Source organism: Paramacrobiotus metropolitanus, unplaced genomic scaffold, assembly GCF_019649055.1.
Source record: "Paramacrobiotus metropolitanus isolate TYO unplaced genomic scaffold, Prichtersi_v1.0 Parri_scaffold0000007, whole genome shotgun sequence".
NCBI classification, from domain to species: Eukaryota; Metazoa; Tardigrada; class Eutardigrada; order Parachela; family Macrobiotidae; genus Paramacrobiotus; species Paramacrobiotus metropolitanus.
In genome coordinates, this window is record NW_026570227.1 from 345,337 (window position 1) to 359,795 (window position 14,459).

General features: G+C 46.8%; 1 protein-coding gene across 1 annotated transcript; it reads right to left on the bottom strand.

Annotated features, from left to right (window-relative positions):
- Positions 1-2,214: 2,214 nt before the first annotated feature.
- Positions 2,215-2,574, bottom strand: LOC129582387 (acidic leucine-rich nuclear phosphoprotein 32-related protein 2-like). Its single transcript, XM_055473899.1, has one exon. The coding sequence runs from the start codon at positions 2,572-2,574 to the stop codon at positions 2,215-2,217; it is 360 nt and encodes a 119-aa protein (XP_055329874.1).
- Between the last annotated feature and the right edge of the window lie 11,885 nt (positions 2,575-14,459).

The window sequence follows — 14,459 nt, forward strand, 5'->3', positions numbered from 1 at the left end:
ATGGCGCTGTCAAAATTTATTTTTGATGTAGAATTTCGGACATTCGTAAAGAAAGAAGATTATAGCTCTGCCTGGTGCCAATGTCTGCAGCCGAAGGCGTTTATGGTCTGGTCGTTTCCGAACTGCATGCCACCACCTTCCGTACCGACCAAAGGTCAAGTTGTTATCAGCTGGGGAGACGATGCCGTCACCCCACCAGTACTGGATGACGAAGGCGCTACGTGCTTTCGCTATGTTGTCCTGCTGCATCATGTTACTCGTACCGCTGACCGCTGGAAAATCGGACTGCATTGTGATGACGTAGCGCTAATTTTGGACTTACCGAGCAACATCTTGTCGGGCATTGGGACCGCTTCAGCGCAAGTATCCATATCGTTCATCACCCACACTAATGGTAAGTTATTACTCCCACTAGTTTGATTGTGAACTCTTCGATCAATTTTTGTTTGCGTTGTTAACAGCATCCGGATAACTGCAGCGTAACTCACCATTCGGAAAATTTGTTCTATCTATGCTAATATTTCTCTAACCTTAGTGTTCATACACGAGCTCAAAAATGGTTTTCATTGACTTTTGTGTTTCTTTTTACGCCTGTTTTGTGTATGTGACTTATTATATAAGATTGTTTCAGTTACACTATCTTCACCGATTTGTAGCTTTTTTTTTTGCGACAACTGTTTGTCCTTTTGGAATAAAAAACAGCTTCTGGCCACACTTTTATTTACTCTTCGTCACTAGAATCTTCAACATATTCATTATCGCGAACAATTAAATCGGGTTCTGTAGTGTTAAAACGAACAAACTGGAGCAGTGCTGGACGTTGGTCAATCAACTGTCGAATAGCCAGACAATTCAGAACAAGACAGCGTTCAAACTCAAAATCTTCCATTACTCGCACAAAACGCAAAAAGCAAGTACTGCGCTGTTTACCACGATAAAACTGGGATCGCAACGTGGTTGAGTACTGTCGGTAATTCAGTCGCGGAACCCACCTCTTTTTCGGTGCTGTTGCGGCGCTCTTCATGTCCACCACCCAAAGATCACCAAACAGATACAGTAAGATTCGACTAAATTCATGAGCGCTTACGTGCAACTGTGTCCAAGGCTCGGTAGTGACCACTAGCTCACAATGACCGTTAGTATGAATGTAGCAATGAAGCATGCCGGCTTTGATGGTTGGCTCGCGAGACTGCAGCTTCAGCATGACGTGGTCCTTTGAGCGGCGTTTCTTCTTTTCCTTGGTAATCAACGGGGACACGTGCGGTAAAGCCACGGGTGGTAAAATTGACGGTAGCATTGGAGAAGCGCTTATGTCAACGATCTGTACGAGCGCTGCATCATATGTCCAGTCTGGGACGTTTGACGATTCAGTGTTTGGCACGGGAAACTGATACTGGGTGTTAGGAATAAAACCGATCGAGGCCAGACAGTGGGCCAAACTAAAAAATAACGGTAACTTTATGCGACACAAAAAAAATATTCACCAGTACCAGAGATTTCTCACCAGTCATTCTGCGGTTTGAACTCTGCTAAAATTTCAACCGAAGCATCGTTATGTACTGTATTAGGCATCACGGCGTCATGGTCTGCCGGTGACGGTAGAGTAGCGCTATTTCCAAAGACAAATTCGTACACCCATTCAGAGCCTGATGGGTCAAATATTTCAGGTACAGCGCTAACAATGTTATTCGATTCACTAGGATAAATTTCCGCTTCTAAAGCGTCTAAAAATCTCCAGTCGACTTCCCCCATTTCTTACACGACAACTAAATCGTTGTCCCTGACAACAACACGCTGCATAGCATAACACGTACCTGGCCAGGTACCATATGTTGCGTTGCTATGGTAATTGTTGTTTACAACGCTAACTGAGTAAAATAAATAAGTAAATATGTTTATTATGTACATAGTTGAATGGTTATGAATGCACGATGTTTTACCCGTTATCGCAGGGGCAATGCGTTCTCACCATTTTCCCCTGCGATTGTGCACCCTTATTACTATTGGTATAACTATATATTCGTTGCATAGTTTTTTTGCACTGGGTAACTAAAGTAAACAAAAGGTTGCGTTGTGTCAGTAACGTTTATTAATATCATACAATTCTTGATAAGACAAATGAATAATTTCTCCGCAGGTCAAGCAGTTAATTTATTAACCATAAATTTTTCAGTATTATTCATTTGCAGTTAATAACAAACGACAATAACCACTTCAAAAACCATTTTCGTCGGGAACATAGTCATCATCATCATCATCGAAAGGTACATCGACAGACATATCGCTCTCATCGCTTAGGAACCAATCGCCGCTGTCGCTCTCACTGTCCGAACTTTCCCATAACATGGTGCGGGAGTGCAGGCGGGGAAAACGTAGACGAAGCGTGATGTCGAAATCAGTACGGCCACACACAGCATTATGGTTCAAATCCAGCACCCGCAAGTTCGGCAAAGCTTTCAAACCTTCAAACTGGAACGGATATTTGAAACGGTTATGGACCAGCGATAACTTCTCCAGAGCAGGACAGTTGGGAATAAGAAGGTCAACATCATCCAACAAATTGTCATTCAGCATCAGCACACGTAAAGCCGGTAGCAGTGGTAACCCAACTAAATTCTCAATTTCACAGCTCACTGCACTGAGCTTCTCAAGATGTTTAAAACGTTCCAGTTCTGACAAAACTATTGCATTAACCGAATACCCATCTAAAATTACTTCACACGTGCTGCTACATAATGTCTTAAGATACTCGTATGCAGACATGGTGCAAAATTAAGTATGTAAAGTGACGTACTCTTATTGAAAATAATAATGGCGATTTTTTATTTTTGGTTTCCTAAATTCGTTGTTTTTTTCCTTGACCATGTACATTGCAAGGTACTATGTGCCAGGTATCTTTACCTGGCCAGGTACTAGGTTGTTCTGTATAAATTGTGTGTGTAACGTGGACTGCGCTCGATCTTCCCATTCACAGAGTGCATTTGTAAAGGTTGCGTTGCTATGACAACTTTTTACCTACCACGTTACATACACCGATAACTGCTTCCACATCCACTCGTAAATTCAGTCGAGCTCGTTCGATCGTACCGGTCTACAATTTCTTAAACATTTTTTCATTCCTCATACAGCTTGTTTTTTCTCACTGACCAACAAGAATGCCTTTTTCGGAAGTAACAGTGTCCTCGTCCAGCAATGATAAGATTTTAGCGGAGCGGCAGGAGATTATACAAAAAGCGGCGCGCCGCCAACTTGATCAGGCCACAGAGCTGGAGAAAAAAGTTTGTCCTTGTTTTGAGTTCGAGTTTCCTTACTGCGATAATAACTAGAAATTCCAACGCTTTTTGCTGTAGTAGACTTTTATTCAGTTCTTACAAATAAATTTAATTCGTAGTATTTTCCGATGCTGTCTTGCCATCCATAATGAAATTCAAAATCTATAAATATTTCACCAGCCTAAATGTTTATAGCACCCGGATTGGTTGCCGGCTGAAATGCTCACGCTGGAGCACCACATCGAATGGTGCCAGAGTCACTTCCATGAAGCACTGGCGCTTGCCGCCGAGGCCCCGCGCTCTCCTGGGAAGCGTCCGTTCGAGGTGATTACGATCGAAGACGACGCTATGGTGAAGCATGAACCGGCACCGAAACGGCCCTGGATCCCAGTGAAGATGCGCGTGGACTTGTCAGAGTTATCAGTCCCCGCCATGCGCCCCCGCCAGCCAGTAGTGCCTACCGTGTCTCCAGCTTCTCCACCGCCTGCCATCGTGCCAACCGATCAGTACGGCTCGCTGGATGACTTCCAGATGCCCGCCAGCGTCGATGAAGTCATGGCCGCCCTGTCAGATATGGGCGGAAGTTTTGCTGGTTTCTATACACAGTCAGAAGAGCATCTTCTTGACATGACGGTTGATGAGTTAGACGCATACTTTAAGAATTCGTGAGGTTGTATATGCATGTGTTTAAGAAAATTCAGCTGCAGTTTTTTCCGGTTCGATTCAACCCGTTGGGCTGGACTAGAACCAGCCCAACTGGTGCCAACGCCGTAATCCGTTTTCGCAGGGGCTACAGCCCACTTGCGATAACAAAATATATAAGCTCATATTTACATCGCAGGGAATACAATGAACCCCCCCACTTTCCCCTGCGAAATCATTAATTCGCATTCACAGTACTAAAAAAATTGGCTCTAAATCCTATACATTATAAAATTGAAAAATGGCACACTACCACTCTTAACGTACTACTATACGCTATCAAGTCTGACTACGCAAAAATCTCTAAAAACTGCGCGTTGATGAGTCTGAAACTGGTTAGCCCCACATTTCCGCGCAAAGGTTGTGTAAACATTATTACGTTAGTATCAGTTTAAAAAACTTTGACCATTTGTAGTTAACTACCGTAAACTTGGCTGTCTTGCATCGCATGTTCCTAAATCCCGAAAATTAAATTGCATTGTTAAAAGGCTCCTTTTTATCCATCTTTTTAACAGCTTTCCTTTTCGCAGTTCGCTTTTACGGGACTCTTGTTTCTTTGTTATTGAACAGTGTTACCCGTATCTACGCAGCTACGTCAATGACCTTTTACGATACACTCCAACAACGAATGTTAAGTCGTTTTAATATCGTAAAGCGTATTCTGCACCTGTCAGAATGATTCCATCATTTCTGCCAAAAGCACACTACCACAAAATGGGACCGTCTAGCCACATGCCAATGCATACAGTTCACAGCGTTTCCAAGGACATTCCTCTCCGTTATCACACTTTCCAACATACCACCCAAGACTATCGATACACTTCCCATGAAATATGAAAGTTAGTTATGCAACAGCATGAACAACAGGTGCACGCGCCTGTCATGCGCATCCACGCATCCACACGCGACTGGCAGCGCGTTGTTAGTATTAGCGGTTCCCCTTGGGACGCGTTATGAGCGTTTAGCGGCTAGCATATCCCCGTCCTTAAGACTTTTGGTCCTCCAAAAGGAAGGGACGGTCAGGCTTCAGGCAGAAATCCCACGACGCGCAGTGACGGGTCCGTTTCCTTCTTCCAGGTCACACTGTCCTTGTTGACGACCACGCTCGAGGCTTCCTCCAGGTTCACAGGGGCGCTTCCGGATCCATGCATCCGAGCACCGCCGCCATCCTCCATGTCCGTCGTCGCTTCTCCCGTCGCTCGCGATCCTCGCTCGGATTTCCGTTTCCGGTTTCCAGCCCTCTGCGTCGGGCATCTCCATAGGCACGCGAACAGTTTGCGGCCATACTTCAAAAACAACACAAGCATACAGGCGCAAATCAGTATACCTGCAATACTTCCACCAATGCTCTCCCACAATTTCATTCGATAGAATAGTTCCGGCACTTGTGCGGACTTCGACACACTTTGCACAATTTGTCCAATATCAGCAACACCATGCTGATCCATTGTGCCGGCAAGTTGACCAAGCAAGCTGAATTGGGATGAGTGGTCTTTCTCCACTACCGCTTGCAGTGCCGATCCAGACAAGTCTGTGGACTCTTTGAAATGTGCCGTCAGGAGCAGGTGATTGACACTACTGACCGGTTTCACCAACACCCATAGTCCGTTTCTTGCTTCGTACGGTTTGCCGTTGAAGTTTACAAACCGCAGATTTCCAGTAACACTCGGTGTAACTGGCAAGAGTGTAACCGTCGGTAGCAATAGTGAAGTTTCCGCTCCTAGGCTGTGGTCTACACTTTGAGCCGTTGTGCACTTCGAAATCCAATGCCGCTGCACGACACTGGCGTATTATACCAAACGCTCCCATACTCTCCAGTGACTGGCATTTCCGAAGTTGCATTTCGCGCGCCGCTAGGACACCGGACAACCGCGACAGCGCGTAAACATTACTCAGGCGCGCACGGGCCATTTGGCAGTCGAGTGTATTCACCGCGTCGCCCACAGCATTCAGGTATTCAGTTTGCATGTCTTGTTCGAACTGCAGATGCGGCTGCAGGATTTGGTCCAGGTCAAGTGCAGTAAAGTTGTCACCACCAACATCCCGTCTGCCGCGGCGCAGTGGTCTCCTTCTCTTGAACTTGCTGGGCGCCGGTTTCCTGACTCTATTCAGCTAATCCCGTGCTTGACTGATATTCAGCGGTTTCCTGTCTTCAGTGTACAGTGTAACAAACAAGTCCGGCTGTTGCGTTATAGTAATCAACTGATAACGTACTGTACCACACACCGCTGTGACGTTTCCAAGGATGAAATCCAGTTGATGAACTGAGTCTCGTAATCGCAGTCCGTCCGCTTCGGCGTAGAGGCTTCCCTGCCACTGTGCCATTTTTTTCACTTCACATGGCTTCCTTACTGCTTCCACTTCTCTCCATACGAATGTACGCTGCCCTTGTACTGAGTATCCATAGGAACGTTTATGGCTGATTTCTCCAGTCACGCTTACCACCGGGCAACTGTCACAGTTCTGTTCTAAGGTAACTTCTTCCATTTCACAGTTTCTGGTTGTGAAATCTTTTATACTGTTCCAGCTCCCTTGACCAGTTGGTGTGGCGGGTCCTGCTTTAACTGCTTTAACCTGCGTCCTGCTTTAACCATAGGTGAGTTACCGCATTTCATTGTCTGCACCATCGTCCAACAGTCTTGTGCGCTGGTGGGCACATGCGCGACGTCAAGTGTGGTATCCGTCTGCCACAAAAACTCTCCGCGATATGTAGCTGGTTGTCCCACTGCCGGAATACATAACCTTTAAAGGTTTTCCCATCCGGCTTCCGAGTCCACAAGTCGAAGTTCACAGGCACAGACTTCAGGCTTGTATTCTGTGCTTTGCAGTTGAACAGTTGCTGGAAACTAACTACTCCCACATACTGCGGCTGGTTGCAGTTACAGACGTCCACTTTCACTCCGTAACTTCCGCTGACGATGCTGAGCACCAGCATCGACATAAACAACAGTCGGGACATCGTCGCTTGCGGCTCAATGCGCGAGTTAAATACCGTTGACGTGTTATGGTTACCGGCCGGCTGCTGCTGATGCCCGTTCATGTCATACGCCAAGGACGTACCGTACTCTTCGATGTAGCGCTTCGTGGTGCGTTCTCCTTTGTTTGCACGGCCCGAGCGGCGCGTTTCAACCACCGGCTCTGGTCCAACATTGTTGTACGGTTGTCCGTACAAGTCCACTCCGCCTGCCGGTTCCCCTTGGACTTCCCCTGTGGCTTCAGCTGGGTGAGTTTCCTCATTGTGTGCTTCGTCCATCTCGTCACCGGCGTCACTGCCGAATTCCTCATCGTTTGAGAAGTACCGCGTTTCATCCGTGTAGTCATCTTCCAGCTCCTGGTGGTCGATGGTCTCGTTACCAACACGATCACCATGCACGACCACAATGTCCTCTTCATCTTTGACCACCGTATCATTCAGCTCCTCGTCGTCGGAAACTGATTGACCACTTACTTCTTGGCCGCCACCGTCGCCATGGTCCATTTCCGCATTACTCCCGGCCGGCTCTTCCCAGCCTCCATGCGTGCTGCCAGCATTACCTTGCCCATCGACGTCTTCTGCATCAGATGACTCATTCCCGTCGCCGATGTAGAAGGTGGCTTTCTTCGTCGGAATGTGTTCGTCCGGGTCATCGTACATGGCGTTTCTGTCCTTGAACATTTTCAACTTTGACACATGTACTACAAACGTCTTCCGCCGCTTCCGGCCTTGAGTGTGCACTCATAGTTCACTGGTCCTGTGCGCCGCAGAACCAGGTACGGTCCGGTCCATCTGCTCAGCAGTTTCTTCGCCTTACCGACTTCTCCCGCGGGGGCAGTACACCCAGACAATGTCACCGGGGAAGTACTCCACTTCCGGGTGATCGTCTCGCGCCCATGTCTGGTTGTGACTGGCTTCAATCCGGAAATAGGATGACACGTAGTTTCCTGTTATACAATGCGAGCAAGAAAGGAAGCTACGGGTTTAGGGTATGCGTTTTAGCGAAGACAGCGAAAACCGGTTTGTACAGCTAGTACGCGCACAGACAGCCACACTCATACGTGTGTAAGTGAATGCGAGCGGATTTACCCACCACTCACACACACATGTGCCGATCGATCGATACAGCAAGGCAGCACTCCGCTTGCGCTTTCTGGCAGCACTGAAATCCTCTGTCTTCGGTCTATTTATAGTCACAACAGAGAGGCTGCATTGATCAACCAGCCTCAGCGGGCAAAAAAGGCTGTTCTCTGGCTTTTTAACATAGACCGTAGCCTCCTCATTTAGTCAGACTGTAAATGCTGTTTTGTTATAGTACCAAGTTTCTACTTGTATTACGGTTAGAAAGCAAGTACGTGGGAACTGGGATATGCGGGATTGTTTTAGAAACACAAAAAACGGTAAAAAGCATGCAAAAACATAAGTCTGATAGAGTGGATTTTTGAGGACACAAAGATACTTCCTTTATAACTTACCGTTTGATGGCGAAATCGTTTCCAAGCGAATTCTAGCTGATTCTGATTTTTTTTAAGTTACCACGTTTTATCGCTAGCCAGAACACGTAGTGCCAACCGCCACTGCCGTTGGCAGTTGCCAGTGGCAGGTGCCACTGTCACCTTTTATCCCCTGCCGACAGGCAGACTCAATGCAGCATGCAATCTGAAACTACACTCAAGCATCCTACTCGAGGCGGATTAGCCTTGTATCGTACTGTACTTTCTTATTACGGTCGGTTTATTGATTTACATATTCATTTATTGTTTGTTAATACAGTAGTTTTAATCATTATGTACATTGAAACGTCGTGATTGTGTGAATGAAACCAAAGGCTGAAATCTAACTACTTAACCTACTGGGTCTACCGGCGGTTTCCCTGATCGCTACACTGACCAACCAAATATTTATTCGAAAATTTGTGGAAACAACAACACGAAGTTCGACATGCTGCTGAGCAACTGTCTGCTCAATACCGACATTTCCCCTGAGGATATTTTGCTGATAAAAAAAGTACTTCCCAAAACCCACTAAAAAACCCAACGAATACATAACAACTAAACGCACTAATTCAATTCAGTGATTTATGAGAAACCAAGAAGGTGAATAACAAGCGTAACATGTCGCCATCAGCGCAGCGTTTTTCGGTTGACGGTGAACGTGACACAGGCCGACACCGGAGCTGCGCGGGCTCCGCGTCCTTCCAGCGGGCGGACACTAGTCCATCGATTCACCGCCGGATCGTACACCTCCATCCCGGTCAGCGGCACCCCGTCGCGGCTGCATCCACCGCAGACGTACAGCTTGTCATTCAGCGCAAACATGCAGTGTCCGTAGCGCGGCACCGCCAGGTTTGCCATGAATCGCCACTGGGCGCCGGGCACGCCCAACTGCAGCCGCTCGCAGCTGCTGAGGACGGTCGACCCTTTGGCCCACACCGCCCGTCACGTACAGGTAGTCGTTGAGGACTTTGGCGGCGAAACTGCAGCGCGCATTGGTCATCGCCGGCAGCTCACTCCACTGGTCCGTCGCCGCGTTGTACATGTCGCCGGTGGCCAGTATGGCGCGGTTGCGACCTTTGGTAGGGTATCCGCCGCAGATGAGAGAGTAGTGGTGCCACACGTCGAAGGCCGCTTCCTTCCTGCGAAGAAACACGCGATAGTTTTGATTTCGCTAAATGACATTGAACATTGGGCACTGCGCCCTGTACAAGCTTGTCGACAAATTAAGCATTCGTAAATACAGAGACCATTGTAAATTTACGGGGTGCGCTTAAATCCATACTACGGCGCGCCACTCCACACTGTTTAAATACGTAAGTAACATGCATTTGGCTAGCTGGTGGCTTAGTGCAAGACTGCAAGCCAGATATTTTAATGAAAACAATTGTAATTGCCCTGTGGGAGGTGGCTAGAAAACGATCGGTGCAATAAGGGGCAATCGGACTGTGGAGTGCATGCATGATAACTTCCCTTACGAATTCCAGAGCAAAAACATCAATAAATTTCCATAAAAAACAAAACTGATAATACGAACCGCACCATATGTAATGCAGGAGAACCGGTCTTCCATGTACATAGATTGTAATAAATTTCGAATTTCAACCAGAGCGATCTGTTTTGATAAATACAGGGTTTCTTTTAACTACACTAAATGCTCTGTTTTGACTGACTTGTGCTAATAAAACATAGGTACTACAGGGCAGCGACGCTTAACTACGTATTACACTAAATACAGTGATACACATTATCTACTAGTTCTTAACAATTGTCGAATTAAAATGGACGAAACCTTGCAATGCAGCACCAAAATTCAGCCTGTTATCCGTTCTTATAAACATTTTCTGTTAGAGAAAAATTTCTACGAACAACAGCGCCATTTAGAGTCAGTTTACTGGATTCTTCTTCAAATTTCAAAATATTTTTAGCCAGAGGGCTTTCAGCTTCTTGTATCACCCACCGGACGCATGGAGGGCTGCAGATACTGTGGTCGTAGACCAGCGTGTCAGGATCGAGCGTGTAAGAGGTGGCATTCTTCGTGGTCCCGGTGCTCCAGCCATAGACTAGACCGTTGAGGCTGATCAGCGGCGAGGCGGCACCCGCCAGCGGCTCCTCGCATATATACTCCAACTTCACCTCCTCCTTCTCCTCTTCACCCTCATCACCGTCCGGATCATCTTCATGCAGTGTCAAAGCATACGTTCGCATCTGCGTGACGTGCTCGCTCGAAACCACACCCGATTGTCCACAACCGGACCCATTTCCTTGACGGTGTTCCACGTCAGCAGCTCCTCCGTCAGGGGGACAGGGTACAGTTTGTTCTGGCACGCATCGTACAGCCGCAGACTGGTTTGGTGCCGGTCGGAGTAGAACAGACAGGCTACCTCGGTGTAATGACGCTCCCGGGGCGCTGCGGTCAGCCGGACTCCCGTGGGCGGGAAGAGACGTGTCTGCAAGTCCAGGAGGACGTCACGCAGTGAGCCGGTCGCGTTGAGGATGGCCGTTGGCAGCATGTCGGCAATTAGATCCCAGCGCAGATCCGGCAGGAGGGCTTGGAAGTTCTCCGCTGTCCAGCGTGCCGGATAGTCCACATGGCACCACTTCATCACTATCTGCATAAAGCAAACATACTAAAAGCGGATGAATGTTTTCTAAGCGATTCTCGATGTTGTCCTTGTGACTATCCATTCTGACGGCACACATTTATCGATTATCAAAAACTTCTTATTATCTGCTTCAAAACCTGATTTTAGTTTGGAGCTTCTTTCGTTTGTACGGGACATTCGTAATGATATTCAACCTGTGATGTGGTCGCACAGTGATCTGGTAATTCTCGATTCTGGTAACCGTAATCATAGCTGATTCGCGACCTTGCATCCTTTCCCATCAGAACGGGCGATTGCTCCCTCGAAAAGCTCGATGAGCCACTCGAGTAGACTTGCTTTAAGAGTATCGTTTGAGTACGGACACTGGCACAGCTGATATATACTGATATTTGCAATCACGATGGAAATAAGATTTCTTAGGTTTTCTCGAAAGGCCAACTTACTGTAGGTACACGAAGTAGACGAAACCCTAACAAAAATCAATTAAACTGGAAAGCTACGTGCCTTCTGTACCTTATAGAGCTGCATTTCGTTGGACAGCGGGAGGTAGTCCTTTCGAATGCCGACGAGCAGCTGACGGAGCGATAGCGACACGTAGTTGAGGGTCGGATCCATCGGCGGCTGGTTCAGGTTGGCACTGGTGGGCTGTGCTGCGCCGGCAGTGCCCGAAAGCGTCGGTTTCGCGGGCGTTAATGTGGACACTTGGCAAGCCTGGGACCTGGTGGGTGTCGGCGCTTCTACGGTGCGAAGAAACACGTAGAGAACAGAACCAAATAAATCCCGTAAAATCAAGCCGGAAAAGTAGACAAGTTCTGCAGTTCACAGCATCTCTGTTCACACGCGAACTAGTTTTTTATTGCGTCGCATTTTTCAGTGCGCCGCAAATTTATCTCGAAAGTTTCAAAAAAAATTACAAGACATTTCTTTTTTGATTTTGCCGTCACAATAAAAGGCTCTCCCTACGCTACTTCTGTTGGTTAAATCTGAGAATAGATTACCAAAAACCATTTTAAACAGCAAATGCGTCACTTGGGAACAGGTTGATGCAAAACCAAGGCATCTCTCTACCCAAGCGATGGTAACTGCTTCCAAGTTTCCAACGCCGTAGTCTTGGATTTCTTTCTTTAAAATTGTCAGCTAGGAAATCGTTCATGCGCGGCATGCGCTACGCGTCTTAAAGCTATTGCTATCTCCAGGCAGTGAAAATAGTGACAGTAATGATTACAGTAGTGGTTCTAGCCGTGGTTCTTGGTTGTTTCTTCGATGTATGATTTGGGTATCTACCAGCGCAAGATTGTTGTTCTGTTAATTGGCTATTGCCCGAATAAAAATGAAATTGTGGCAAATCGGGTTGGGCTACTGCCAATTTTGATTATTCGTATTTAAATAATAATTTGAGTAATCAGGATGAGTTGCCTACGGCCGCCTAACGGCCCCGCCTAAGGCTACCGATCACTTCGGCCGTTTTCATTTCGGCCGCAGTTCATTTCGGCCGACGCTTATTTTGGTCCAATTTGGGCAAGAAAACGTTACTTGTGATGTAGATACGTTTTGATGGTGCAAAGAAACCTAAGAAAATAATTAATAATGGTTTCGAATACTAAGTTATTGGTTTCGAATAGAAATAACCAATAACCAAAGAGTAATTTAAGTATAACTTAGAAATAATTTGACAATACCTTAAGAATACCTTAAACATAAATCAAGAATAAACTTATCAAACCTGCGAAACCTAAGAACAACCCAAGATAACCTTAGAAAACCTAAGAAAACTATCCTAAGCATAAGATAACCTAAGAACGCCAAACAACCGAAGATAACCGAAAAAAACTAACAAAACATAAGAAGTCTAAAAATAACCTAAGAAACCTAAGAAAACCCAAGCAACCTAAGAAACCTAGAAACCTAAGAAACACAACAAAAACTACGAAAACTTGGAAAACTGAAGATGGCTAAGCCGAAATGAGCGGCGGCCGAAATGAGTGCTGGCCGAACTGAGCCTCGGCCGAAATGAACGTCGGCCGAAGTGATCGGACGCGGTTGCGTAATACTCCGTAGTCTCTACTAGCGCAGTGCTTACTTGTGACAACGTTGTGCACTGTGGTTGGCAGGGGGATCTCGAGAAACGCCGCGGCCGCCTGTAGTTGGCTTGCCCGGTTGCTACTGCCGTTGCTTTGGACGCTAACATCCAGCTCCAGATGGGGATTAAGGGTGGCCAGCAGGACGAGATGCGCTGCCCAGGGATCGATGTGCCGCGGCAGGAGAACGCGGCACTCGTGGTCCTGACGGTGACATGGCAGCCCCAAGGCCTCCACCTTCGACCAGGGACCGTACACCACAAACTCCCCCGTCACCACGGCCACAAACTTCGGGGGCGCACGCTGCACCGGCTCCCCGCGGCCCCCAGTTACGCTGGCCTCAACCCCCGGATCGGGCTTGATGCGAACGCTCTTGGTTACGTTGCCAGTGACGTCGGCTTTTCGCTTCCCAACACTATCCACACTCAGGTCCATCGCAGTGCTTCAGCGGTTCCAGCTAGCGTAGCGCCCGCTGTATTAGGATAATAGCGTTAGCTAGTACGTCTTCTGCGTCTCTTTAAACAGCAATTTCCTACTTTCTGGCACACTAAATCGACCCTGTAGTACCTATGTTTTATTAGCACAAGCCAGTCAAAACCGAGCATTTAGTGTAGTTAAAAGAAACCCTGTATTTATCAAAACAGATCGCTCTGGTTGAAATTCGAAATTTATTACGATCTATGTACGTGGAAGACCGGTTCTCCGGCATTGCATATGGTGCGGTTCGTATTATCAGTTTTGTTTTTATGCAAATTTATTAATGTTTATGCTCTGGAATTCGTAAGGGAAGTTATTATTAGGAAACATATTCAGTTTTAGTTTCGTTTTGTTGTGAATTTTCATCAGCAGAACGAATCTAATGAATAAGTGCTTTGTTATGAATGCTGGATTGTCTTGGTACTTAGTTTGCACTAGTACCGTGAAAAGTACTGATGGTATGTACACAGACAGTTTGAATACCGGCCAACCAGTACAAGAAAACGAAGTGCTTAAAACGACAAAACTCGCGAAACGCAACGACGAATTCTGCATCGTGTACAAGCTTGTCGACAAATTGAGCATGTAAGGGAACAGGTAGAGCGATATTGGCGCGAACGTGGCACTTGAAAGATGGCCACTACATTTCGTTTATCTCAGTACCTGCATCATGCATGCGCTCCACAGTCCGATTGCCCTTATTGCACCGATAGTTTTCTAGCCACCTCCACAGGGCAATTACAATTGTTTTCATTAAAATACTGGCTTGCAGTCTTGCACTATTTAAACCAGTGTGGATGCCAGTATGGATTTTGCGTAAAACAATGGTCTCGTAGTATGGATTTCGCAAGCACCGC